The 25,168-nt window shown below is 48.2% G+C and overlaps 1 protein-coding gene across 3 annotated transcripts; it reads right to left on the minus strand.

The window, feature by feature from the left end:
* Window positions 1–6,655: 6,655 nt before the first annotated feature.
* On the minus strand, window positions 6,656–24,843 carry DUSP15 (dual specificity phosphatase 15). Of its 3 annotated transcripts, XM_035122438.2 has the most exons (8): window positions 24,387–24,836; window positions 20,670–20,703; window positions 15,287–15,438; window positions 15,127–15,209; window positions 13,983–14,032; window positions 13,022–13,096; window positions 11,278–11,452; window positions 6,656–7,129 (listed from the first exon to the last, which is right to left on the minus strand). In XM_035122438.2, exons 3-8 carry the CDS (start codon window positions 15,294–15,296, stop codon window positions 6,914–6,916), a joined length of 609 nt encoding a protein of 202 aa, XP_034978329.1. In that variant the 5' UTR covers window positions 15,297–15,438; window positions 20,670–20,703; window positions 24,387–24,836; the 3' UTR covers window positions 6,656–6,913. The 3 variants fall into 3 exon arrangements, with proteins under 3 accessions (XP_034978329.1, XP_034978328.1, XP_034978330.1); XM_035122437.2 differs by lacking the exon at window positions 15,287–15,438 and having other exon boundaries at window positions 24,387–24,841; XM_035122439.2 differs by lacking the exons at window positions 13,022–13,096; window positions 15,287–15,438 and having other exon boundaries at window positions 24,387–24,843.
* Window positions 24,844–25,168: the final 325 nt, after the last annotated feature.

Here is a 25,168-nt window from a genome sequence, read left to right on the forward strand (position 1 = left end):
TCTCCTAAGCCTCCTTGGGTTCATTTGCGTGGATCTCAGAGGTAGAAGCTCAGCTGCTACAAGATCAGGACAGGTGAGGGAAGAACCAATTTGCTGAGGTAGAAGCTCAGCTGCTACAAGATCAGGACAGGTGAGGGAAGAACCAATTTGCCGAGCCTCGTCAAAGGGATGACCTCATCTAACGGCTCTCAGGCTGATGAGGCGATTAATGTGCATTTCAGGCTCCCTGCCGCAATTAGCCGGAATGAATAATTGAACACTTTTTGCATGATGACTTTGGAATACAAATGCCTCCGACTCTCCGCCCGGATCGCGGGGAGGCAAGAGGCCCCTCTGGGCTTGGGGGGGGGGGGATACATTGCAGGGCTGTTGATGTGGGCCTTGTCGTAGTGGCCTGGTGGTCAGATTCCTGCCTTAGGCTATGGGACAGCCTGTGTATTGATCAGCCATCCTGACTGGCTTGCACAAATCTGACATGGAGGCTAAATCATGCCCAGTCTTTGTGGGGCTTTCTTTGAGCCCCGCGGGGCGCTGTGCGTTCATCCCAATTTGCTTGCACGTTGACACGTCGTCCTGGCAATCATTCGTTCATCCCACATTTTGCAGGCGTGTGTGTGTTCAAATATTATATTTCAGTGTTTCAAAATAAGGAACGCTCTGTGACTTTCAGTGCAATCAAAGTACTTTGTCAGTTATCCATCTGCCAGTGGGTGAAAACCACACTGTGCATTAGATAAGTCTGTACTTTTGACTGATCTGCCTTTTTGAAAATATTAAAAGGAACAGATTTGTACATTCATAGACTCATAGAACTGTAGTGCTGGAAGATACCCCCAAGGGTTATCTAGTTCAACGCCCTGCAATGCAGGAATCGCAGCTAAAGCGTCGTCATTACAGAACCAAAGTTTGTGCTTACATATTTGAAATAAGACAGACCAATAGTGTTGCCAGTACCCAGACCCTGTTTGAACAAAAAGACATGGGTGGCGCTGAGGTCTAAAACCACTCAGCCTCCTGGGCTTGCCGATCAGAAGGTCGGCAGTTCGAATCCGCACAATAGGGTGAGCTCCCGTTGCTCTGTCCCAGCTCCTGTCAACCTAGCAGTTCAAAAGCATGGCAGTGCAAGTAGATCAGGGGGTCAGCAACCTAAGGCCCATGGGCCAGAAGCGGCCCCCAGAGGTCGTTTGACCGGCCCACGAGCCACCCCCGAACTGAGCTGCCCGTTCGAGTGCTGCGCTAAACTGGTGCAGCGCTGCGCAGGGACTTGCTTCTGTGCCGCCGGAAACTGCCTCTGCGCAGACACCGAAAATCGCGGACATGCAGCCGATGGAGGGATCTCCATGGGACTGATCTGGCCCAGGCAAGATAAACCTTGCTGACCCCTGAAGTAGATAAATAGGTACTGCTGTATCAGGAAGGTACAAAATGGCATTTCTGTGCGTTCTGGCATCTGTCACGGTGTCCCGTTGCGCCAGAAGTGGTTGAGTCCTGCTGGCCACATGACCCGGAAAGCTGTCTGTGGACAAACGTCAGCTCCCTTGGCCTGAAAGCGAGATGAGTGCCACAACCCCATAGTCGCCTTTGACTGGACGTAATGATCCAGGGGTCCTTTACCTTTACCTTTTTTTTATCTGTTTGAACAGGCCAATTGCCCATCTGATCTAGCCCCAAATCCTGTTCTCAGTGTGGCCAGCCCAATGCCCCCAGGAAGCCTGAAGCAGGATCCAAACGCAACAGCACTCTTCCCTCTAGTGATTCCCACAAGTTGGTGCTCCGATACATGTGGCCTCTGATACGGGACCTTTTTTATATCCCTTACCTTCATTTATTGCTGGACAGCGGGGGGGGGGGGGCGCACATGCACACACAGGGCTGTGATTCCTGCCTTGCCGGGGGTTGGACTAGATGACTCTCTGGGTCCCTTCCAACGCTACAACGATCTGATTCTATGCTCTTCTTCAACAGAGAGAACATTTCATGGAGCGGTATAGAAAAATTTGCAAACGGACAAATTTTAAACCATGGCGTTGTGCTCTTTCTTAAGATGCCTTGACTACATTTCGTAGATAGGTGGTGTACAAGCCATTGCAATAAATTCATACGGAGGGCTGGTTCTCATCAAAGTTGTGTACCCTTGAGCAAAGCACAATTTATTTTGATTACACACAAGTATCTAATTTTGCACCATCTCCCTACCTCCTTTCTTTTCTTAAGGGAGACAGTGGGGCTTCAATTTGGATCAGGGGACCCATTCCAGTTTCCCATTGAAAACCTCCCATGCAATCACTTACCTGTTTGCTGTACACGCTGTCCTTCTGGGCATGCCTTCCAAAGGTAGCAGGATAATAATGAGCCTGAAATCAGTGCTCAGAGAGTGATAGCTGAAACTCCCATGCATATCTCCTTAGGGGAGCATTTGCCAATGAGGACAGAATTTCCCACTAGGGGGTGCCCATGTCATTGTAGGCTTTTAAACCACTGAGCCTAGGGCTTGCTGATCAGAAGGTCGGCGGTTCGAATCCCTGTGACGGGGTGAGCTCCCGTTGCTTGGTCCCAGCTCCTGCCAACCTAGCAGTTCGAAAGCACGTCAAAAATGCAAGTAGATAAATAGGAACCGCTACAGCGGGAAGGTAAACAGCGTTTCCATGTGCTGCTCTGGTTTGCCAGAAGCGGCTTTGTCATGCTGGCCACATTACCTGGAAGCTATACGCCGGCTCCCTCGGCCAATAATGCGAGATGAGCGCGCAACCCCAGAGTCGGTCACGACTGGACCTAATGGTCAGGGGTCCCTTTACCTTTAAGAAAAAACAGGACACAGGTGGCGCTGTGGGTTAAACCACTGAGCCTAGGGCTTGTCGATCAGAAGGTCGGTGGTTCGAATCCCTGCGACAGGGTGAGCTCCTGTTGCTCGGTCCCAGCTCCTGCCAACCTAGCAGTTCGAAAGCACGTCAGAGTGCAAGTAGATAAATAGGTACTGCTACAGCGGGAAGAACCGTGCGCTGCTCTGGTTCACCAGAAGCGGCTTTGTCATGCTGGCCACATGATCTGGAAGCTGTACGCCGGCTCCCTCGGCCAATAATGTGAAATGAGTGCCGCAACCCCAATAACGCGAAATGAGTGCCATAACGCGAAATGAGTCACGACTGGACCTAATGGTCAGGGGTCCCTTTACCTTTGAAGAAAAAACCACAGGATCCTAGAGTTGGAAGGGACCCCGAGGGTCATCTAGTGCAGGAATCTTTTTCCCAACATAGGTCTTGAACCCACAACAACCCTGATCTGAGATTAAGATTAAGAGTCTCATGCTCTACCGACTGAGCTATCCCAGAGTATTTGAAATAAAACACACCTGCCCCCCTTGCTTTTTTGCTATGTATCAGTTCAACCGCTTTGCTGCAGCAGATCAGAAAGGCTTGGTGCTGCACAAGAAAAGCCCAAGAGGCCTCTGGGAGATGAATGCGTTGCTTCCCTTCCGGGGTTTGAGGTAGGAGCATCAAACCATAACCTCAAGTCTCATCTCGGGGAGCCAGACTTAGGTAGAAAGATGGTGACTCTCCCCGAATCCTCACCATCTTCTGAGCTCTGCCTCACAGGTTGACTACTGACTGACTGACTGAGGAAGGAGTTTAAGCACAGCTCCAATTTGGACGACATGCCGAGACAAACCTTGGCTTGGCTGTCATGCCACACTTAGCTAAAAGGGCCAGACGGGAGCAAAAGCCACTGTGCTCTCCTCTCCAGAAAGAAGCCAGCAAATTTCTGTGGCTGGACTTATTATGTGCAGACATGTCCATTGTCACTTGGTTGCCTCTTATTTTGCTGTGGCCAAACACTCAAATATTATAGGAAGCCCAGGGCCCCTGTGTTTGCTTAAAAGGTGGACTAATATATATGCCTAACCTTGTTTTTTTAAAAAACAATTACATGTGTGTGAAAGAGTGTATCTATAACCTTTAGTCGAAACTAAATAAAAAAATCCCTTCTAGTAGCACCTTAGAGACCGACTAAGTTTGTCATTGGTATGAGCTTTCGTGTGCAAACACATTTCTTCAGATACACTGAAACAGAAGTCACCAGACCCTATGTATAGTGAGAGGGTGGGGAGGGGTATTACTCAGAAGGGGGGTGGGAATGGGTGATTGGCTGATAGGGGTGGTAAACCTGTTGATGACTGTTAATGACTGCAGTTGGTTGTTAACAGGGTAATCTAACCTTTAGGCTAGATTACCGCAGTGCATTATATGTGGGGCTGCCTCTGAAGGTGGTTCGGAAACTTCAGCTGGTACAGAATTTGGCAGCCAGGTTTCCAATTGCTTTCTGGGCGCAACTCAAAGTGCTGGAGATCATCTTATGAGGCCCTCCTTCGTGTGCCTCCTCCATGAGAGCTCTGGAGGGTGGGGACACAGGAATGGGCCTTTTCAGCGGTGGCTCCCCGTTTGTAGAATGCTCTCCCCAGGGAGGCTCACATGGCTCCATCATTAGGCTCCACCAGGCAAAAACATTCCTCTTCTCCCAGGCCTTTGACTGATTAAACAATTGGTGCCCTTTTGAATGTGTCTGGCAGGGTTATTTTATTAGTAATAGTATTATGTTGGGTATTTTGTGTTTCTATGTTGGAAAAGACCCTGATGTTGGGAAAGATTGAGGGCACTAGGAGAAGGGGAAGACAGAGGACGAGATGGTTGGACAGTGTTCTCGAAGCTACCAACATGAGTCTGACCAAACTGCGGGAGGCAGTGCAAGACAGGAGTGCCTGGCGTGCTCTGGTCCATGGGGTCATGAAGAGTCGGACACGACTAAACGACTAAACAAATGTTGTAAACTGCCCTTTGAATGAAGGGCAATATATCAATTTTAATAATAATAATAATAATAATAATAATAATAATAATAATAATAATAATAATAGTGTGTTTGTGTGCACACATGCAAAGAGAACATGAGGGTTTCTAGGGTGAGGTCTGTCATATATGCACACATATAACACAATGTCGTCCCCCTCCACTTCATATAAACAAACACAGAACATTGTTTTTATAGTACTTATGTATGTTTAATTTAATTTAATTTATTATTATTATTTTAAAAATGGTATAACTGTTTGGTTATCCCTGAGATAAAAAATGCCAGAAAGAACTGTTCCCTAACTCTACCCATACTCATCCATGTGTGTGTGTGTGTGTGTGTGTGTGTGTGTGTATGTGTGTACACAATATCAATCTCTCTGTTAAACAAAAATTAAAGGAAGTTTGCCAGCCCCTAAGAAAAATTCCAACATCCACAACTGGGCCTCACCTTTATTAGGACCCAGTGAAGTTTCACAATACGAAGCAAGCCTTCAAGTTTCCCAGAACTTTTCCTAAGTTGCAATGTTAAAAAGGAGGAGGAGGAGGTCTGGTTGAGCACAGAAAAAAAGCTGTCTTGATGTTGTGGCCACAGAAATATCTGATGCTGAGCAAGCAAACTTCTACCTGCATGCTAATGTGGCTTCTCCTTCCTCTGCCCCCCCCTTGCAGCCCTCCTGCCCAGCCAGATCTCCTCCAGAGGGGGCCCCAGCCCCCAGTGCACAGGAAGGGGTTTAACAGCCCGAGAGAATGGGGCTTCGCAGGCTGGTGGGGTGGAGTATGTGGGGCTGCGTTGCAAGTCTTGCACAGTGTCATTTTTTACCCTGATCATTAGCATGGCATATCCTTTATGATCGCTCCTTTGGGAAGTGCAATTTGGACTGCTGAGTCGCTGGCAAATTCATCATTTTTGTCCCACTGGGGTGGCGGTGATGATGATGGCGGTGATGATGATGATGCCTGCCTTTTTGCATTCTGCCAAACAGAAGGACCTTTTGCTAAGAAGCATTTTAAAAGCTCACATTCCCACAGCAGGCAGGCCGGCAGGAAATAATCAGAGCGCACCAGCTCTCTGGCCTGGGGAATTGCACCAGGCTCTGACTCTCCTCCTCAGCCTGGAAAGCTGCTTGGTCTAAGAGCACAGCAGAGGGCAGGGTTAGGCCAGAGTGGTGGTGGAGGGAACCCACCCAGCTCTGTTTATTGCTGGCAGCCAGCTTCCTGCGCTGTTGGGAAAGAGGCCACTGGGTGTAACGGTTCATTCGGTAAAGGAAGTGCTTGGAAAGCCCCTCTGGGCTCCTCCTGCAATAACGTAGTTGTGCAGAAGAGAATTTTGGCAAAGCGCAGCTTCTCTGGTCGTCGCCTGGGAGTAACGGGACAAACTGCACCGGCCAAAATTCTTCCTTCAGTCCAACTGTTGGGAGTCTCTGCTGCTCATCTCCTAATGACTGCTTTGTTCCACTCCATCCTGCTATTTTCACTTCTCCCAATCGCACACACCTACACTCGCAGCTGAGAGACCTGATCGCACCATCTGGGTGAGGAAGCCATTTGTTGTGCAAGAGCCATCTCCATTTGGCTAAAAATGAATAAAATAAAAAGGCATCCACTTGGTTGTCATTTCTTGAACGGCTCAAGTCCCTGAATTGTTCTTCCTTGAAAGAATAGAGTCATAGAAATGTAGGGTTGGAAGAGCTCCTAAAGGGTCATCTAGTCCAACCCTGTGCAATGCAAAAAATAAAAATCCCCCAAAGAACCACCTGTTTCTGGGAAGCCCTGGCTCCCACTCCTCAGCCGCACACTGAAGCTGGCGACCTTCGTGCCTGGCGTTTTTTACCATCTGAACCTGCAGAGAAGTCCTTTGGGGCTGGCTCTCCTAACAGTTACCTCCGTTTCAGTGAGTGAAAGGGACTGAGGTGGGGGGACCACATGGATCTGGGTGGCTACTCGTGGGCACTGCCAGTTTCTCAGCCCAGCGCATTTCGTGATGCCAGGAGATGGAACAGCCCTTGCCAGGTTTAGACTCCAACCAGTCCGATGTGCTAAGCTTCTGTGCTTTCCTGGAGAAGGGGTCATTTCAAGCACCCAGGGAGGCAGGAGAAGGTCTGCTTCATCCGCAGCAGAAAGGGGTCCGTGTGCTTGGCTCCTCTGCCCTTTGGCACCAGGGTCTGTGGAGTCCCATCTCCCCTGGGGACCAGGTGCCTTTTTCCAGGTGGGAGCAGGGCTCTGATGTCCTCTTCGTCACTGAAAGGCGATGCTCCGTACTTGCGCTCAAGTCTCCGGTGGATCTGTCAAGGAGAAAAAGGGGCGGGGGTGGTGAGCGTTCCTCCCAAAGGAACCAGGGCCAGCAAACAGCAGAGTAGCAAAACAATACCAATAAAAAAATAAAACAAAAAACCTGTTTAAAAACAGGACACTTCGCAAGAGTCCCTTTGCCATTCAGGCCACAGCTGCATGTCTCGCAAATGCAAAGGGGGCAGTGAGGATCCTTGCAATTACAATCACACAATGCAAACACAGAATTTGCCTTTCAAAAAAGCCCAGCAAGTTACTAGTCCTTATGACCACAAAGATAAGCTTGGGACACGTGCCAATTACCAGTAATCCCTGGGGATATCCTGGCGTTGTATAGGTGACCACCAGGGAACTCCATCTATGCCACCTTGACAGAAGAAAGGTGGGGTTATAAAGGCAAGCAGTTCAACTCTGAGGGCTTTCTGGCGGTTCCCTCATTGCAAGAAGTGAAGCTACAGGGAACCCGGCAGAGGGCCTTCTCAGTGGTGGCACTCTCCCTGTTGAACGCCCTCCCTTCAGATTCAGGTAGGGAGCTGTGTTGGTCTGATGCAGTAGAAATATATTTAAAAAATTAAAAAAATTGTCTAGAGCACCTTAGAGACCAACTAAATCTAAGACCAACATCCCTTCAGATGTCAAGGAAATAAACAACTACTGTATCTGACTTTAGACAGCCCCGTATAAGGAATTTTAAAATGTTTGGTGTTTTATTATGTTTTTATATTTTGATGGAAGCTGCCCAGAGTGGCTGGGGCAGCCCAGTCAGATGGGCGGAATATGAAAATAAATACCGGTAAATAAATAATAATAATAATAATAATAATAATAATAACAACAACAACTATTGACAATAAATAAGCAGGCCCATCAGTCATGGCTCTATAATAAAAGCTGGAATGACAACACCATCAGCAACAGCCACCAACATTGCAGAGACTGAGAGGTGAGGGCTTTGCGTAATGCCAAGTCACCAAAATGCCACTGCATTTTATTACAAACAGGGGGAGGGGAGAAGACATGCCATCATCATGTGAACTTGTAAACCAGTGTTTCTCAACCTTTTTTGGGCCAAGGCACACTTGTTCCATGAAAAAAATCACGAGGCACACCACCATTAAAAAAGTTAAAAAATTTAACTCTGTGCCGCCCTATATTGACTATATAATTATGACTGTAAGAAACACTTGCCAATTGCTGTGTTGGTTGCAATCTCCTGTAATAAGGCTTCACAAGCCGCTGATTTCTCTGCCAGCCAGCACAATCCTTTGCTCAGCAAGTTTCAGGTTGAGCTCATCCAGCCAGCTTCTTTAAGTTTGTCTAAAACCACCCTCCCGTGGTGGTGGCTGTTGAGAGCTGCGCTCGCCCCGCGTCGTGACCCGGCCGGCTTCCTTTCCGGCGGGTCAGTGTTGTCTATTGGCGGCCGCCAGGCACATGACAATGCAAATCGTCCTTCTCGTCTCCGCACGTCGCGGCACACCAGGCAGCGTCTCGCGGCACACTAGTGTGCCGCGGAACAGCGGTTGAGAAACGCTGTTGTAAACAAGCGTGAACTGGGCCACTGTCCACCCCCTACTCTGTCTCCAGAACACAAGAGAAAAAGCAGATGATTAAAGGTAAAGGTAAAGGGGCCCCTGACCATAAGGTCCAGTTGTGTCCGACTCTGGGGTTACGGCGCTCACCTCGCTCTATAGGACGAGGGAGCCGGTGTTTGTCCGCAGACAGCTTCCAGGTCATATGGGCAGCATGACAAAGCTGCTTCTGGCGAACCAGAGCAGCGCACAGAAACGCCGTTTACCTTCCCGCCGGAGCGGTCCCTATTTATCTACTTGCACTTTGATGTGCTTTCGAACTGCTAGGTGGGCAGGAGCTGGGACCGAACAACGGGAGCTCACCCCGTTGCAGGGATTCGAACCGCCGACCTTCTGATCAGCAAGTCCTAGACTCTGTGGTTTAACCCACAGCACCACCTGGGTCCCTTGTAAACAAGCGTGAACAGGGCCACTGTCCACCCCTTACAATTCATGACCTGTCTTTCTCTGTCTCCAGAACAGAAGAGAAAAAGCAGATGATTACAAGCATCTTATTTCCGTCTCCTGATCAGAATCCTTTATTTCAAATATGCCCTTCCCCAGCATAAGGCTGTCCTTGCCCGTTCAGTGGGATGCGGGCTGGTGGTATGGCACCTGCTTGGCACACACAAGGTTCCAGGTTCAAATCCCCGGCATGGAGGGAAGAGACAGACCACCTGAGTGCCCAGGGAGCCAGTCAGCTGGAGGGAGCAATGATCTGACTCAGTACGAAGCAGGTTCCTATGTCTTAAGGGAAGGGTCGCAGCGCAGAGGTAGAACACCAGGTGGCTTTGCATGCAGAAGGTGCCAGCTTAAAACCCTGGCAGTATGTCCAGGTACACCTGGGAGAAACCCCTGGCCTGGCCTCCTTGAGAGCTGCTGCACTCAAATGTTTGGCTCCTATTCGCTGCGCTCTGTACAATGGTACCTTGGTTTTTGAACAGCTTAGTTCACGAACAACTTGGAACCCAGACACTGTGAAACCGGGAGTAGGAGTTCTGGTTTTTGAACTTTTTTTGAAAGCCAAATGCACTCCATTTTGCGTCCCCCACGTGTTTCCTGTTGCGCTGCTAATTTGCATCCCCCCATTGTAATTTAAGCCTTCAGTTTCCGATTGCAGTGTTCTAAGGTTATATTTGGTGATTTGGTTTTTGCTGTTTATTTAGTATTTTTTGTTTTGAGGCTTTTTCAGTTAATTTGTTTTTGTGACTGTGTGGATCTCAGTTCAGCTACTGATTGATTGATTGATTGAGCAAAAAAAATGAAAGGCACAAATACAGGATGGGAGACACCTGGCTTGAGAGCAGTACATGTGAAAAGGATCTAGGAGTCCTAGTAGACCACAAACTTGACATGAGTCAACAGTGTGATGTAGCAGCTAAAAAAGCCAATGCAATTCTGGGCTGCATCAATAGGAGTATAGCGTCTAGATCTAGGGAAGTAATAGTACCACTGTATTCTGCTCTGGTCAGACCTCACCTGGAGTACTGTGTCCAGTTCTGGGCACCACAGTTCAAGAAGGATATTGACAAGCTGGAACGTGTCCAGAGGAGGGCAACCAAAATGGTCAAAGGCCTGGAAACAATGCCTTATGAGGAACGGCTTAGGGAGCTGGGTATGTTTAGCCTGGAGAGGAGAAGGTTCAGGGGTGATATGATAGCCATGTTCAAATATATAAAAGGATGTCATATAGAGGAGGGTGAAAGGTTGTTTTCTGCTGCTCCAGAGAAGCGGACACGGAGCAATGGATTCAAACTAAAAGAAAGAAGATTCCACCTAAACATTAGGAAGAACTTCCTGACAGTAAGAGCTGTTCAGCAGTGGAATTTACTGCCAAGGAGTGTGGTGGAGTCTCCTTCTTTGGAGGTCTTTAAGCAGAGGCTTGACAGCCATCTGTCAGGAATGCTTTGATGGTGTTTCCTGCTTGGCAGGGGGTTGGACTGGATGGCCCTTGTGGTCTCTTCCAACTCTATGATTCTATGATTCTATGATTGATTGTGTGACTGCGGAAATGGATAAAAGCCCCCCATCCAAACAATAACTATCATCAGTGCAGATAAGAATTTTTTTTTAAAAAAATTATCATCTACAATACTATTTTATTTATTTTATAGTACAGTACATTGATTATTGCTTTCATTTGATGGATCAATGGTCTCGTTAGATAGTAAAATTCATGTTAAATTGCTGTTTTAGGGGTTGTTTTTAGAAGTCTGGAACGGAATAATCCATTTTGCATTACTTTCTATGGGAAAGCGTGCCTTGGTTTTGGAACGCTTTGGTTTTGGAACGGACTTCTGGAACGGATTAAGTTTGAGAACCAAGGGACCACTGTACAGTATTCTCCTTCCTCCCATCACCGCCACCTGCCAATCAGCACAGACAGCGCCAAGACAAAACAGCAAACTGCATCTGAAGGATTGATGGCATGTTTGGACCACCCTTCATTCTATAGGATCCCAGGGTATGTGCAAATGGCAGGTGCCAAATCATCAAAATATTAAGATTAATACAGCACCCAAGTGTTAAACCCTTTGCAGGTACACCACATCACATGCGTCTCCTGCTCTCACCTTCTTCACAGACCGGCTGCCCCCGTACTCCTCCAGCTGCCGACGGAAACCTGGGTTGGGGTTGGCGACCGGCCGGGCTGCCTTGACGGCCTCCAGGGCATCGTGCCAGTTCAGCTGTGTTACGGCCATGACGTACGCGAGGACGATGGTGCTGCTGCGGGAGATGCCTGCGAGGCTGGAGGCAGACGGAGAAGCCATCAGAAACCTCTGCCTTCCCTCCTGGCCTGTCGCAAGGCCTCCTGCCTACATTCCCACCAACGAACGCAAAGCCATGTTTGGGACCTTCTCGTGGGGTTGTTATTGGGGGACAACCAGCCTCCTAGAACCAACATGCTTAAGTCTGATCAATGCATGAAGGGGTTAAAGCCATAGAGTCAGCTGTCCTGCCAGGCTTAGCTAGGTCACTCCTCCTCTCCTTGGGAGGAAAGTAATCAAGCCTGTTGTTCCCTGTCCAGTCTACCTGAGAAGCTCAGCATGTGAAGAGACTAAGCTGGTTGCTGCAGTTTAGCCGCATGGCTCTTACAAGCCGTCTTGCGTTCCTATACCAATAATTTAGGGACTTTCACCACTGTAACAAAGCCAAGTTTCACCACCTGTGTTTTCTGACTGCTGTGTGGGAAAGCACATGAACCTGACCTTTGGAGAGTTTGTAAGTAAACCATTTTTACTTACCAAACGTGTGGTCTTTTCCTAAGATGGGGGAAGAGGGGACTGTTTTGGAAGTCGCATATTTTGAAAGTCTGCCAGCCTAGATTTCCACACTTTACTTGCTGCATGATTTGTGATTTTAAATCTCTGCTGGGGATCTCTGGCCAAAGAGTACTTCCCTAAAGCCTGGATCTTGGCGTCCAGGCTTTTTAAACCTGTTTTTCCTTGCCAACCAAAAATGATGGAGCATGGCCCTCACTTCTAGAAAAGTCCTGGACCTCGAGACAGCAGGGAACAGGATCCCTGGCAGGGATATGGCTCAGTGGGACAGGAAGGCAAAGGGTGAGGGACACCCTTCCTGAAGGACATAAGAAGAGACCCAGTGGGACAGAGGGGGGGGCAGGGGAGCAGAAGGGCAAGGACCTGAACATGTACTGCAGGGGGGCAAGGCAGAATGGCTCTGTTCCCCCCCCCCACCAGCCTTCACCTTCCTGGTGCCCTTCAGGTGAGCAAATACATCAATTTTGCTTTCTCATCTTTTGGGACAAGTTACATTCCCACATTTCCATACTGGTTTGTAATTCTTTCTTTAATTATTTTTTAAAGTCCTCATGGAAATTCTCCAGCATTTTAACGCAAATTCTTCTCATATGCAGTTTTTAAATGCAATTTCTCCCAACATGCATTTTTTTTGTTGCAAATAAACTTTCCCCAATATGCATTCTTGTATTATATTATTTTCACTAATATATGCAGTTATAGGCACAATTTACTGTGTGCATTTTAGTACACATCACTGAAATCTGCAAAATCCGGAGAAGTGCCCGTTTGTTTTTCCATTTGCCAAATGTTTCAAAAAGTGCAGAAAGTGCTGAGTCAAACTTCTCTGCCAGCCCTCCCTCCAGCTGGTGTTGGACTCCAACTCCCATCAGCCCCAGCCAACATAACCCAGTGCCCAGGGATGATGGGAGTTGTAGTCCAGCAACACCTGGCAGGCCATAGGAGGCTCTGCGGGCATCCTGTTTCTCCCAGGGACCAGGTGCCCCCCGGAAAGCCTACGAGGCAAGTGAAACAGCCCCCCCCAAAGTGAACCCACCAGTGAACGAGGCAGTTCCCTCCACGCAGGCGACAGGAATGGATGAAATGGATGCATTTTTTGAAGTGCTTCTTGCTGGAAGGACGAAAACGAAGCCAAAACAGGATGTTAAGTGCCAGATTTCAAGAGCAGATATCTGCACAACCTTAGTCCCAAAAGGCCATGGGATGGAATAGAATCAGGGAATTGTAGGGTTGGAAGGGACCCCAAAGATAATCTAGTCCAACCCCCTGCAATGCAGCAATAACTCTGATTAGCTCTTGAAAATAACTCTTACTATGCCCCAACACCCCACGTGGAACTTCTTCTCCACCCCTTCCCCTCCCCTCAGGGTTTGGAGCTGAAGTGTTTCAGCTTGAAGCCCCACTTTCAGTCAAAACAGAACCAAAACTTCCTGACCTGTTTTTTGCTTCTTGCGCAAACTCAAAAGTTGCAGAACTGGAGTGAAGTGATACTGTCGAGATCTTCCTCCAGGCCATGGGATTATATAAGCGATCGTGTTTACTGGGACTCTGCACGTCGCTGAGCAACAGGTCTGTGGTGTGTTACATGGGCGTTCCCCAAAGCATCAGTTTCAATTTTGCAATTGGTGGTGGAGGAGACAACACTAGCATGGCCGCGATTGTCCAAAACATCTGGCGGACCCCAACCCAGATTCCCAACATCTCCGACTTCTGTCTCGTCAGGATTCAGTTTCAGTTTATTCATTCGTTTGCTGAAACACTATTTCTCCCCTTCTTTTCTCAGCAGTGGCTGAGGAACACCCTCCCATCAGATGTCAAGGAGATAAGTAACTATACAACATTTAGAATACATCTGAAGGCAGTGAAGTTTTTAAATGTCTGATGTTCTGTTTTACATGTGCTAGACACTGACAACCCAGCCAGGTGGGTGGGGTATAAATAGTACCATTATTATTATTATTATTATTATTATTATTATTATTATTATTACTACTTACATGTTGGCCTCTGGTGTGTCTGGCAGAGCAATGCGGAGGTAGATGATTCCCTGGAAAAACAAACACCCAATGACTGAGATGCAGCGCCTGCCATAAAGTCCCAGGTTCAATCCCCCAAGGCATCTCCAGGTAGGACTGGGAAAGCCCCCTCCCTGAAAGTCTGGGGAGCTGCTGCCAGTCAGTGCAGACAATACTGACCTGAATAGACCAATGACTTGACTCATTAAAAGACACTTTCCTATGTTCCCTTGTATCTGGGCTGAGTTCAGGAGGAATTCCAAACATTTGCTTTATATCTCGCTCTGCGGAGCAGGAGGCGATCCAAGGCGGGTTAAACTTTGGGTCTTTTGCATTGCACCCCAGATCTCCTTCTGCCCAATTTAACTGTTCTTTCTTTTTTCTTATAAGGCTGATTGAGAGGGGGCATGGATCCATGGTAGGAGGAACACAGGAACAGCAGAAGTTGAGTTATACAAAGTCAGATCATTTAGCTCTATATTGTCTACACTGACTGGCAGCAGCTCTCTAGGATTTCAGGCAGGGAATCTGTCAGGAGATGGCGGGGATTGAATTTGGGACCTTTCTGCTTTCAAGGCAGAAGCGTTACCACCATGCCATAACTCCAGCCCTAGCACCTGGATTGAGCCTGGATAAGAGGAGATATGATAGCCATCTGCAAATATTAAGGGCTGTCACATGGAAGAGGGAACAAGCTTGTTTTCTGCTCTCGAGGTTAAAACCTGACAAGAAAAGAGATTCCGGCTAAACAGCAGGAAGAACTTTCTGATGGTAAGGGCTGCTCAACAGTGGGACGGTCTCCCTCAGGAGGTTGTGGGCTCTCTTCCCTTGAAAAACAGATTAAAACTTGCACCAACTTTCTAAACTTGAGACTTGTCTAAATAAGAATGATTTTAGCAGGTTCCGAAAAGAGTACAGGGAACATGCCTGCCTGATCTCAATAGTGTGCTGCTCTAGGAGGAGAACTTTCCAGTGGATTGGGACCCAAGGATTAGATCTGTCTCCTGCTTTACCAGCCCCAGTGATGTCCAAAATCAACTGTCGGAGGCCATTGCCTCGCATTGTCTCAGAGTAGCACACTGAAACCCCCTCCTTGCCCCCAATAATAAATCCAACCCACTCATACCGGAATAAATGGTTGTGCGGATTCATGGATGGAGACGATGTGGGTGATATTGTGCCTGCTCAGCTGGTCCAGGTCTTTGGCATCTAGGAGAAAGAGGTGGAGGAGGAACACAGTGCGATTGTTTCAGTCGTCCTTATTTATTACCCACCAAGCAACTTACAGATGTGCATGCTCAAACTGCTGACTGCCTGGCAAACCAGAATATGTAGAATCGCATGCTGAAATCATGTGCGGGCATACGCACGAAGCCCTCGCTTCAGTGCCAGGCGACAGCGAAAGAACAAATGGCTCGATCTAACAAATTCTTGAATCCTGAAACAAGGAGAACATTCAGGGCAACCTCTAAACCCATTCATGCTCAGGGACGATGTGAGCTGCAGCCCAGCAACACCTGAGGGATACCGTAGTACAGTTTGTAGAGCATGCGATTATTCATCTCTCATGAGAATTTGAAGAAAGGAATAGACGGGAAGTATGGTCGATAGAAAAATCCCATTTTTATTTTAAGGTTTAGGGACTACTCGTTGATGTATCGATACTTTGCCAACAAAGGTCTGTATAGTTAAAGCTATGGTTTTCCCAGTAGTGATGTATGGAAGTGAGAGCTGGACCATAAAGAAGGCCGATCGCCAAAGAATTGATGCTTTTGAATTATGGTGCTGGAGGAGACTCTTGAGGATCCCATGGACTGCAAGATCAAACCTATCCATTCTGAAGGAAATCAGCCCTGAGTGCACACTGGGAGGACAGATCGTGAAGCTGAGGCTCCAATACTTTGGCCACCTCATGAGAAGAGAAGACTCCCTGGAAAAGACCCTGATGTTGGGAAAGATTGAGGGCACTAGGAGAAGGGGACGACAGAGGACGAGATGGTTGGACAGTGTTCTTGAAGCTACAAACATGAGTCTGACCAAACTGCGGGAGGCAGTGGAAGACAGGAGTGCCTGGCGTACTATGATCCATGGGGTCAAGAAGAGTCGGACACGAGGGCAGCGAGAGCGACGCTGCGCCCCTTAGAACCTCGGGAAGGGCGTCCCGGGGGCGAATTTTGCTCGGCAGAGCCCCAATCCGGACTCCCCAACTCTCCGGCAAGCTCTAATAAGAGCTCCGGAGCGAGGAGGGTAGAAGTCGCGGGGGCCATTTTGAGCGGTAACGTTATCCTAGCGGTGAGAAGCTTCAAGCCGAAGGCGGAGAGCGCTGGATTCTTCTGAAAATAAAACGATTGGAAATAAGACTGTAAGTAACCTCACGATTTGGATTATAAAACAATTTGGACCTGGGAGAGAGGGGGGAAAAGAGGAAGCCACACACCCCCCCACGGCAACATAAGAGACAGTAAATAGAAACCCGAAGCCGTAAATAGAAGATCTCAACTTAAAAGGATCCCTCAAAGGCATCAAAGAGAATCTCCCCTAAATGCAGGGTAAAAGGGGAGAGAGACTGTGGTTGTGAGTGCCCTGCAGAAAGAGGTTAAGACCAAGAAAGACCTTTCTTTTCCTCGGGAGCCGGCAGCCCAGACAACCCAGTGAGCTGATCAGGATTTATAAGTCAAATTTTATTTCTATCTTTATTTCTGGACTTTTTGGAAATTCCTTTTTGGTTTATATGCTTTTGAAATGTGAGTTCGAACTTTATTTTTAATAAGACTTGAAGAATGCAGCCAGCTTGTTAAAATGGAGTCGAGAAAATAAACTGTGACCATATTCCACCCCATGTGACAAGTTTTGACCTTGACAGGATTGAACTATGTCAACAAAAAGGTATTCGCCTGAGTTCCAGCGGACTGTTTTGACCTTAATGTGGGAAGTAAGAATAGAACTATGTCAAGAGGAGACACAACAGCAAGAGTTACAGCAACAATTCCAGATGGTGATGGCAGAATATGACTTCTTAGAGGATGAAGCTATTGAAACTGAAGAAGACGAGTGTGAGAATGACACTGTGATTTGGAAGGAAAAGATGAAGATGAGGACTGTGATAATATAACACAAAATGAAGCCCACCAGGAAAAAAATGATGATTTTACTCTACAAAAAGTCGGATGGAGTGCCTCCCCTTCGAGGGGGGCACGATTGGATTTACTGGAACTCCAGAATGCCCACAGGGAAGAGGGAAAAAATAAGCAGAGAAGAGAAGAAGCTCAGGGGTCTTGTATGGAGGCCTGGATGGCAAAAGGCTGTAAACAGGGGGTGGGGTGAAGGGAAAGTGAAGTTGTGATTATAAGGATGGATTAACAGGATTATAACTGGACTGCTGACTACGGAACTTGCTGGATTGGGGGGGTGGAGCCGGTAATCGGGGATGTAAGGTTAGATTGGGAATAGTTATAGTTTTAAAAGTGAATTGATTTTGGAAAAAGGTGAAAATATGGAGGCTTATAGAGGGGGTAAAAATTAGGCACGGGAAGAAAAAATGGGAGTTTGATTTTTCAGTGATTGGACATTAGGTGAAAATGATAATAGCTAATTTAAAAGTAGTATAAGGTATAAAGGTGTATTTTATAAAATAAGAAACTGTTGAAGATGATAAAAAAGGGAGGAAAACCGGGGAAGGGGGGAGGGTGGGGAAGCCCACAAAATATGGTTTAACAATTATGAATGGAAGAAAGATTTTTTTTGTTTTGTTTTGTTTTGTATTGTCTTTTTTCTTTTTTGTCACTTTTTTCTTCTCTTTTTTCTCTTCTCTCTTTTTTTATTCTTTTTTTGGTATGACAATAGATGGTTGGATGGATGACCTCCTGCGTACTGCCCTGGTTTACTGGAGCTCCCTGGTGGCAGGGGGGGGCTTTGGGGGCAGGGGAGGGGGAGGAGGACAGAAATCCAATCATAAAATGGACCATTTCTGACTGTTCACCTACGTGGGATACTTCTGTGGCAGGGGAGGACCCATGGAGGGGGGTGGGAAGAAGGTGGAAAAGGTGTTCATGTATGTACCGTCTTTTGTAACTTGTAAAATCAATAAAAATTATGTTTAAAAAAAAATAAAAAATAAAAAAAGAAGAGTCGGACACGACACTAAACGACTAAACAACAACAAGAAGAAGAAGTTGATGTATCAAATTTTTTCTCTGTTGTTTTGTGGTGGTGGGTATTTGTTTTCTTTTTCTGTATGGTGTGTTAAAGTGAATGATAACAATAAAGAAAAAGAGATCAGGGTCGTTGGTTTGAGCCCCACGTTGGGCAAAAGATTCCTGCATTGCAGGGGGTTGGACTAGATGACCCTCGGGGTCCCTTCCAACTGGAAGTCCAAATATCCCCACACCTCCTCTGAACAATGGCCATCTAATGCTTTCGCCGGAAATAATGACTCAGAGCATTAAACATGCAGTTATGTTTAAGCAGGCCTCTCAAGTGGACGCCATTGCCATTCTAAGAGAACAAGGGAGATATTCATGGTGAGCTCCACCACCTCTTTTTCTAGAAAAACAGCACTGTGTTTAAGGGCTTATCCAAACTTTGCTTTCCTCCACTCTTTCCAGGCACAGTCTGAGTGCTCTTTTTTTTGGCTCTGGAACTTTCCCCACAAAAACCTGTTCTTTAAGGCCCAATTGGTGCAAACACCAGTCTGTGGAAAACCTGAACTGACGTTTGCTCCGATTCAGCTTTAAAGAGCGGGTTCCGTGGAGAAGTTTCAGGCAAAAGCTTGGACACGGAGCCTTAAAAAGCACAGACATTTGCTGGAAAGAGCAAAATGTAAGTGTGGATAACACGAGACAATAAGGATATTGAAAAGCTGAAAGGTGGGCAGAGGAGGGTGACCAAGATGATCAAGGAAAACAAGCTTTAGGAGGAACGGTTGAGGGAGCTGGGTATGTTTAGCCTGCAGAAGAGAATCATAGAATCATCGAATTGGAAGGGATCCCCAAGGGTCGTGTAGTCCAACCCCTGCAACACAGGAATCTCAACTAAGGCATCCATGATGATTGGCCATCTGAAGACCGAGAGCTGATATGATAGACATCTTCAGATATCTGAAAGGGTGTTGCATGGAAGATGGAGCAAGCTTGTTTTTCTGCTGCTCTAAAGGGGAGGACCTGAACCAGTGGATTCAAAGGACAAGGAAGGAGATTTCAACTAAACACCAGGAAGAACTTTCTAATGGTCAGAGCGGTTTGACAGTGGAAAGGACTCTCTCGGAAGGTGACGGACTTTGAAGCAGAGGTTGGGTGGCCCTCTGTCAGAGAGGGAGCTCTTCAGCTGAGATTCCTGCATTGCAGGGGGTTGGACTAGATGACCCTGGGGGAACCCCTTCTAACGCTCCAGTTCTAGGAATCTATAAGTGAACAGGCAGTCAAGCACAGTCCTTGGGCGCCATGTGGCTTATAGGTTTTGAACTAGCACACCCAAGGACCCACGCCTGTCTGCCTGCGCATTCCCAGCTGGCTGCTTTGGACAATGCAAACAGGAAAATGCAACTTTCTCTAGAAGTTCCTGGAATTCCAAATGGATGAGAAATGCTCAGGTCTCGAAATGCTCAGGTCTTGTTACAGGCAGGGTAGGAGCAAACTGGCAATATGCCTGGCCTCCTTTTCCTCCCCCTCCTTCATGACACACACACTTGACATTCCTTCCGAAGCAAATGCTGAGCCTAGCAGATCACGAAAGGCAGGGCAGGCAGGACATTTTTTGGTTTGGGGGCCGCATCTCCCCACAGGCAGCTTCCTGGGGGCCACCACATCCAAGGGGTGGGAGGAGCAATGGGGGAAGTGAGCGGGGGCGGGAGGCAACAGCAGCCGGAACAAGAGGTGGGACCCTAAGTTACAACCCAGCCCTACCAAAAGGGCTCTGTACCCAATCTCCCTTCTCTCCAACGCCCGGGAAGCCTTATTAAAGTTTTGGAGGATGAATTCAAGTCAAGCAAAAGCACCCAAGGGTTGCACTGAACAGGGCCAGGAAAGTCCTCACCTGGCAGAGAGGCCTGGGGGTGGGGTGCATTTGGCCCACAGACTCAAGATTCTCTACCTCTGTATCACAGAATCAGAAAATCATAGAGTTGAAAGGGACACTGGGGGTCATCTAGTCCAACCCCCTGCAATGCAGGAATATGCAGCTGTCCCTTACGAGGATCGAACCTGCAACCTTGGCGGTATGGCCACCACACTCTAACCATCGGAGCCATCTGTCATGGAGGCTTGAGCTGAGATTCCTACATTGCAGGGGGTTGGACTAGATGACCCATGGTGTCCATTCCAACTCAAAAATCCCGTGATTCTATTACCTGTCTAAGATTTTATTCAGCAGTTTTTCCTGCTGACGCGCTAAAGAAAACACCAATCTAGAAGAAGTATTTGCTTCTCTCCCCACTGTCCCAGCATGTTTCCAGTGCTTTAAAGGCCAGGACAACAGGCAGAGGTGCAAATGGTCTTCCCTGCCCTGAAAATGCAGCCGCAGGGAAAGCTGCAGCTGGCCTCTTTGGGCCTGCCAGGCATTGGGCTAAGACAAGCACAGGATCCCCGCCAAGGTTTACAGCAGAATCCAAAAGAAACACAGGCCTCTGCTATTCTTCCCAGGTTCTGCAGCATGCCCATTTCTCAGACGACTCACCTATGAAGTTGCCGAGGAAGAGCCCAGGGAGAATCTGTTGGACACAAAAAGAAAAGTCACTGTCAGTTGCAGCAGCTCTGCAGGATTGCTAGCAGGAGTTTCTCCCAACCCTACCTGGAGGGGAGGGAACCGGAGACCTTCTGCTTGCAAGGGAAATGCTCTGAGTGCACACCATAAAGCACGTGACTTCCCCTATAGACTCCTGGGGGCGATAGTTTGTTAAGGGTGCTGGGAATTGTAGCTCTCTGTGAGGGGTAAAGTACAGTGCCCAGAGACAAAGTGAAGCGATGCAAACACAAAACAACTTCTTCTTCATCATCATATTATTATTTTTATTTATTTGCATGGTACAGACGGGGGCGTCGCAATGGGGGGGGGCGATGGGGGCGGTCCGCCCCAGGCGCAGAATTTTTACCGGGAGGCTGGAGGCTCGGCTTGGGAGTTGCGGGGGTGGTGGCACCCCTCCCCCCGCCACACCGCGCAGATTGGAGTCGCTGGGGTGGCGGCGATACCCCGCAACGTAACACGCATGCACAGCGGGATGCTGCGCATGCGTCGTTATATGACAGGGTATCGCTGCCCCCCGCGTCGCGCTGAGCGGGCTTTCTACCTGGAGTTTGTAGCTGGAGGCGTGCAGCTTTGGAGGCGCGGGGGGGCGGTGATACCCCGCCACGTAATGATGCATGCGTTGTTATGTAACACGCATGCATTGTTACATAGCAACACATGCGCCGTTACGTAGCGGCGACGCCCCCCCCGGGTGCATGGCAATTTGCCGCCCCGGGTGTCGTGGCGCCTCGCTACACCCTTGGGTACAAAGGCTCTCCCCAGGCAGTTGGAGGTTTCTCTGAATTCTGACTAGGGTTGCCAGACCTCCGGGCCTGACCTGAAGTTCAGGTTAACCTGGCCCTCTCCAGGTGGCAGGTGGAGGACTTGAATATCCGAGTCAGCAAGTGTGTTTTTAATTTAAAAAGAAACTTATTAAGAAGACTTTTGCATGCAACTTTGAAGCTTTAGCCTAGCAGGAGCTAGCTGCTAAATATAGCATAGACACTTGGGTGGGGGGTCCTGAGTTCCTCCCCTCCCTGTCTCAAATAACTTCAGTCTCGAGGGGCCACCCCCATGACATCGCCAGGGCCCGCCCTTAGGTCTCAGGTTTGAGCCCTGAAATTTCAGTGCCTGGGGTGCTCTGGATCTGGCCACTCTGACAACATTCAGGCTCTGTAGGGCTTCATTCAGCATGTGAGTGCCCTGAAACACAAGCACACATGACTCTTCCTTTTCCTTTCTCTGTGGTTCAAAGGCACCTGGCCTCTCCAGGGCTGTTGGTGGGTTTGGCCAATGCCCCTTTGCAAACCTGCCACAGTTGCTACCGCCATTGACCATTGACCACAGACCAAGACCACCATTGATGGGCAGCAAACGCTGAAGCACCCTGCAGGGTCCTTTGCAAGCTCTGGGCGGCCCTTTGACGTCCCAATTTAAGGACGTCAAAGCACAAAGTAACTTGACATTGTGACAGCAGGTGGTTGGTAAATGAGCAGCCTCGCCCACCTTTCAGATCAGGTCCAGGAGGATAGGATCTAGCTTACAGAAACAAAAAAGGTTTCCCATCCCTGCACTACAGAATACAAAATAGGCACCATGTGCCCCCCTATTCTGTAAGCTCCAGCACCTCTTTGAAGATAAGTCATCCATAACACCATCTATTCCTCTTGGGAATGTGTGCCCAATAATGGCATTAAGGGAAAATGAATAGGGAAACCTCAAAGCTATATTGGTTTCATACCCATTTAGGGCTACAGCTTCTCAATGGATCCTGGGAGGAAGGGCTGTCGAATCACCCCACTGAGGCTCCTTGTGGGATGGCAGCTCCCTGGGGAGTAGGAAGGCATATCTGTTGAACCAGTTTAGTTCTGCAACGGAGGCAGAATTCTGTCACATTCTCAAGACAGAGATGGTTGGCAAGCTGGGTGGTTGGGGGTTAAGGTGGTCGCCTGCTTTAGACAGAAGCACACAAAAAAAGAACCTCTGTGTGTTGGGAGTGCTCTTTGACCTCTCCTTGCTGTTGGATTCCCAGGGGAATATAAGAAGAGCCCGCTGGATCAGGCCAATGGCCCATCTAGTCCAGCATCCTGTTCTCACGGTGGCTGGCTGAGCAGTTGCCTGTGGGAAACTGGCATGCAGGATTCGGGCACAAGAGCAACTTTCTCCTCCTGCAGTTTTCAGCAGCTGGCATTCAGAGGCATTGCTGCCTGAAGGAAACAGTGGCAAAATATACTTTGTGAGCAGCTTGGGCTTGTGAGCTGCCTGTATCCTTTCCTTTCAAGCCACATCCTTGCTACCATCACCTGTGCACTGGTAACTTTGGACCAGTAGAGCAGTTGCTGGTCCCGGCCCTACCATTGGACAATGTGAGGGGACCACAGCTGCAGCCCCTAGCTGTCACTCCTAAGCCCCCTGGCCATTGTCCTCTGTGGGGGACAGAGCCGTGCAGGCGACACAACCTACTGTGCCCTCCCCCAAACTAACCTGCAAACAGGCACTATTATAGCCGCCACCTAAGACCCGTATCGCATGTGTAAGAAATTGATTCTGCCTGCACTTTGGAACTCCCTGCCTCATGAGGCAGGCACCTACCCTGCATGCTTTCCAGTGCCTGCTAAACACATTCTTGCTTAGGTAAGCCTACGCAGACATGAAGGTGTGTTTTCATCTATTTTTAGTTACAGGTAGGTAGCCGTGTTGGTCCGAGTCGAAGCAAAAAATAAATAAATCATTCAGTAGCACCTAGAAGACCAACTAAGTTTTTATTTTGGTATGAGCTTTCGTGTGCATGCACACTTCTTCAGATACCTTGCTTCAGGTGCTACTGAAGGATTTTTTTTATTTTGCATCTATTTTTAGTTTACTGCTGTTTTTATCTTTTGATTGTTTCTACTGATAAGCTTATTGTTTCATTCTCTTTGTAAACCGCTTTGAGCATTTCCCCTTCTAATCATGCGGTGGGAGAGAGATGTACCATCACTAGGTGTGTCAAATTCAAAGATCCAACTGCTAGCCAAGTTGGCATCTGTGTCAGCAGTGGGGAGGGGGGACACCATTTTGTCCTCCCTCTCAAGTGGCAAAAATGTCTGGATCCCACTCTGATGGCTGAGGTGTGTCCCTTAAATCAGAGGAGGTTCATTGTGGCAATAATAATAATAATAATAATAATAATAATAATAATAATATATTTATATGCCGCTCATCTGACTGGGTTACCCCTGCCACTCTGGGGGGCTTCCAACAAATATTATTATTATTATTATTATTATTATTATTATTATTATTATTAATTATTAATTATTTGTACCCTGCCCATCTAGGCTGCTTCCAACAGAAATATTAAAAGCTTTGTGAAACATACAAAATACCAAAGCGGTTTACAGAAATAATAAAACCATAAAATTATCCGTTCAAAAATCCCACTTGAAAACAACAATTTAAAACATTCAAATAAATAAATAAAAACTTGGACACCCCCTGTTTTCCACCCACCCACCCACCCCTGCTTGAAACAAACCCTCTTTCTCAGCTTTCTCCCCAGGCTGGTGCCCTCCAGAGCCTAGAACTCCCACCAGGCCTTGCCAGCCACAAAGGTACACTCTGTAGCAGCTTTGCCCAATCGCAGTCACAGATAAAGTTTCCTCTACGCATCAACAGCATTAGTCATACCTTGTTCATGCCATTGCCCATGGTCCAAAGCACACTCTCTGGGCAGAGAACAGAAGTTGTCCTCTCTCTGTGTGTGTGATTCTCTTCCACAAAATCCCCAGCAAGAGGTACGGAGCGGGGTCACAGGGCAAGGTTTCTGTCCCTAGGCCTGGCAGAGTTTTCCCACTGCCTCCCTTCACTTCTTAGGACCAGGCAGGAGGTGGAAAGGAGATCTCCAAGGTGGCAGCTCTGCTTGCCTCTTGGGGAGACAATAAATCAGCTGCTGCAGGGGCCTGCTGCAGACGCCCGGCCTCTTTCTCCTGCTCTGGAGAAAGCTCCTTTCCTCCAAGATGGCAAAGGCGCTACTCCTGGAAATGCCCTTTTCCTGGCCGCCTCCTGTGGCTGGCACGCTGACAGGAGAGGATAAACTCCACCTCTTTCGTAATCGTGGGGGTGTGTGTGTGTGCCAAGGGCAGGCGGTGCTGCTGCTGCTGCTCCACCGCCGGGACCAGGGGCGTACCCAGGATCAAAACTAGGGGGGGGCAAGGGGTGGGCCCAAGGCATGGGAGGGGAGGGGCAAGGGGCGGGGCCAAGGCACAGGAGGGGAGGTGCCACAAAGTGGGGACGTGGGTGGGGCTACAGAGCCCAGGTGAAACTGACTCCAGTCTAATAACACCAAAAGGGGGGAAATCCAGGGAAATAATAAGGAGGATCAGAGAAAGGTCAGGACAAGCAGCTATAAAAAGGGACATTCTCAATGAGCCTGCTGAGGACCAGCTGTGGTTACGCAAGAGCAAGGACAA

The sequence above is a fragment of the Zootoca vivipara genome, chromosome 7 (assembly GCF_963506605.1).
Source record: "Zootoca vivipara chromosome 7, rZooViv1.1, whole genome shotgun sequence".
In the NCBI taxonomy this organism is placed as follows: Eukaryota; Metazoa; Chordata; class Lepidosauria; order Squamata; family Lacertidae; genus Zootoca; species Zootoca vivipara.

Excerpts from the sequence above, each read along its gene's own strand:
- DUSP15 (XM_035122437.2), bottom strand. The coding sequence starts at position 24,407 with ATGGGCAATGGCATGAACAAG. Across the intron at positions 20,704-24,386 it reads TGGGCAATGGCATGAACAAG|ATTCTCCCTGGGCTCTTCCT; the intron begins GTATGACTAATG and ends TGTGTCCAACAG. Across the intron at positions 7,130-11,277 it reads GCAGCCGGTCTGTGAAGAAG|ATCCACCGGAGACTTGAGCG; the intron begins GTGAGAGCAGGA and ends TCTCCTTGACAG.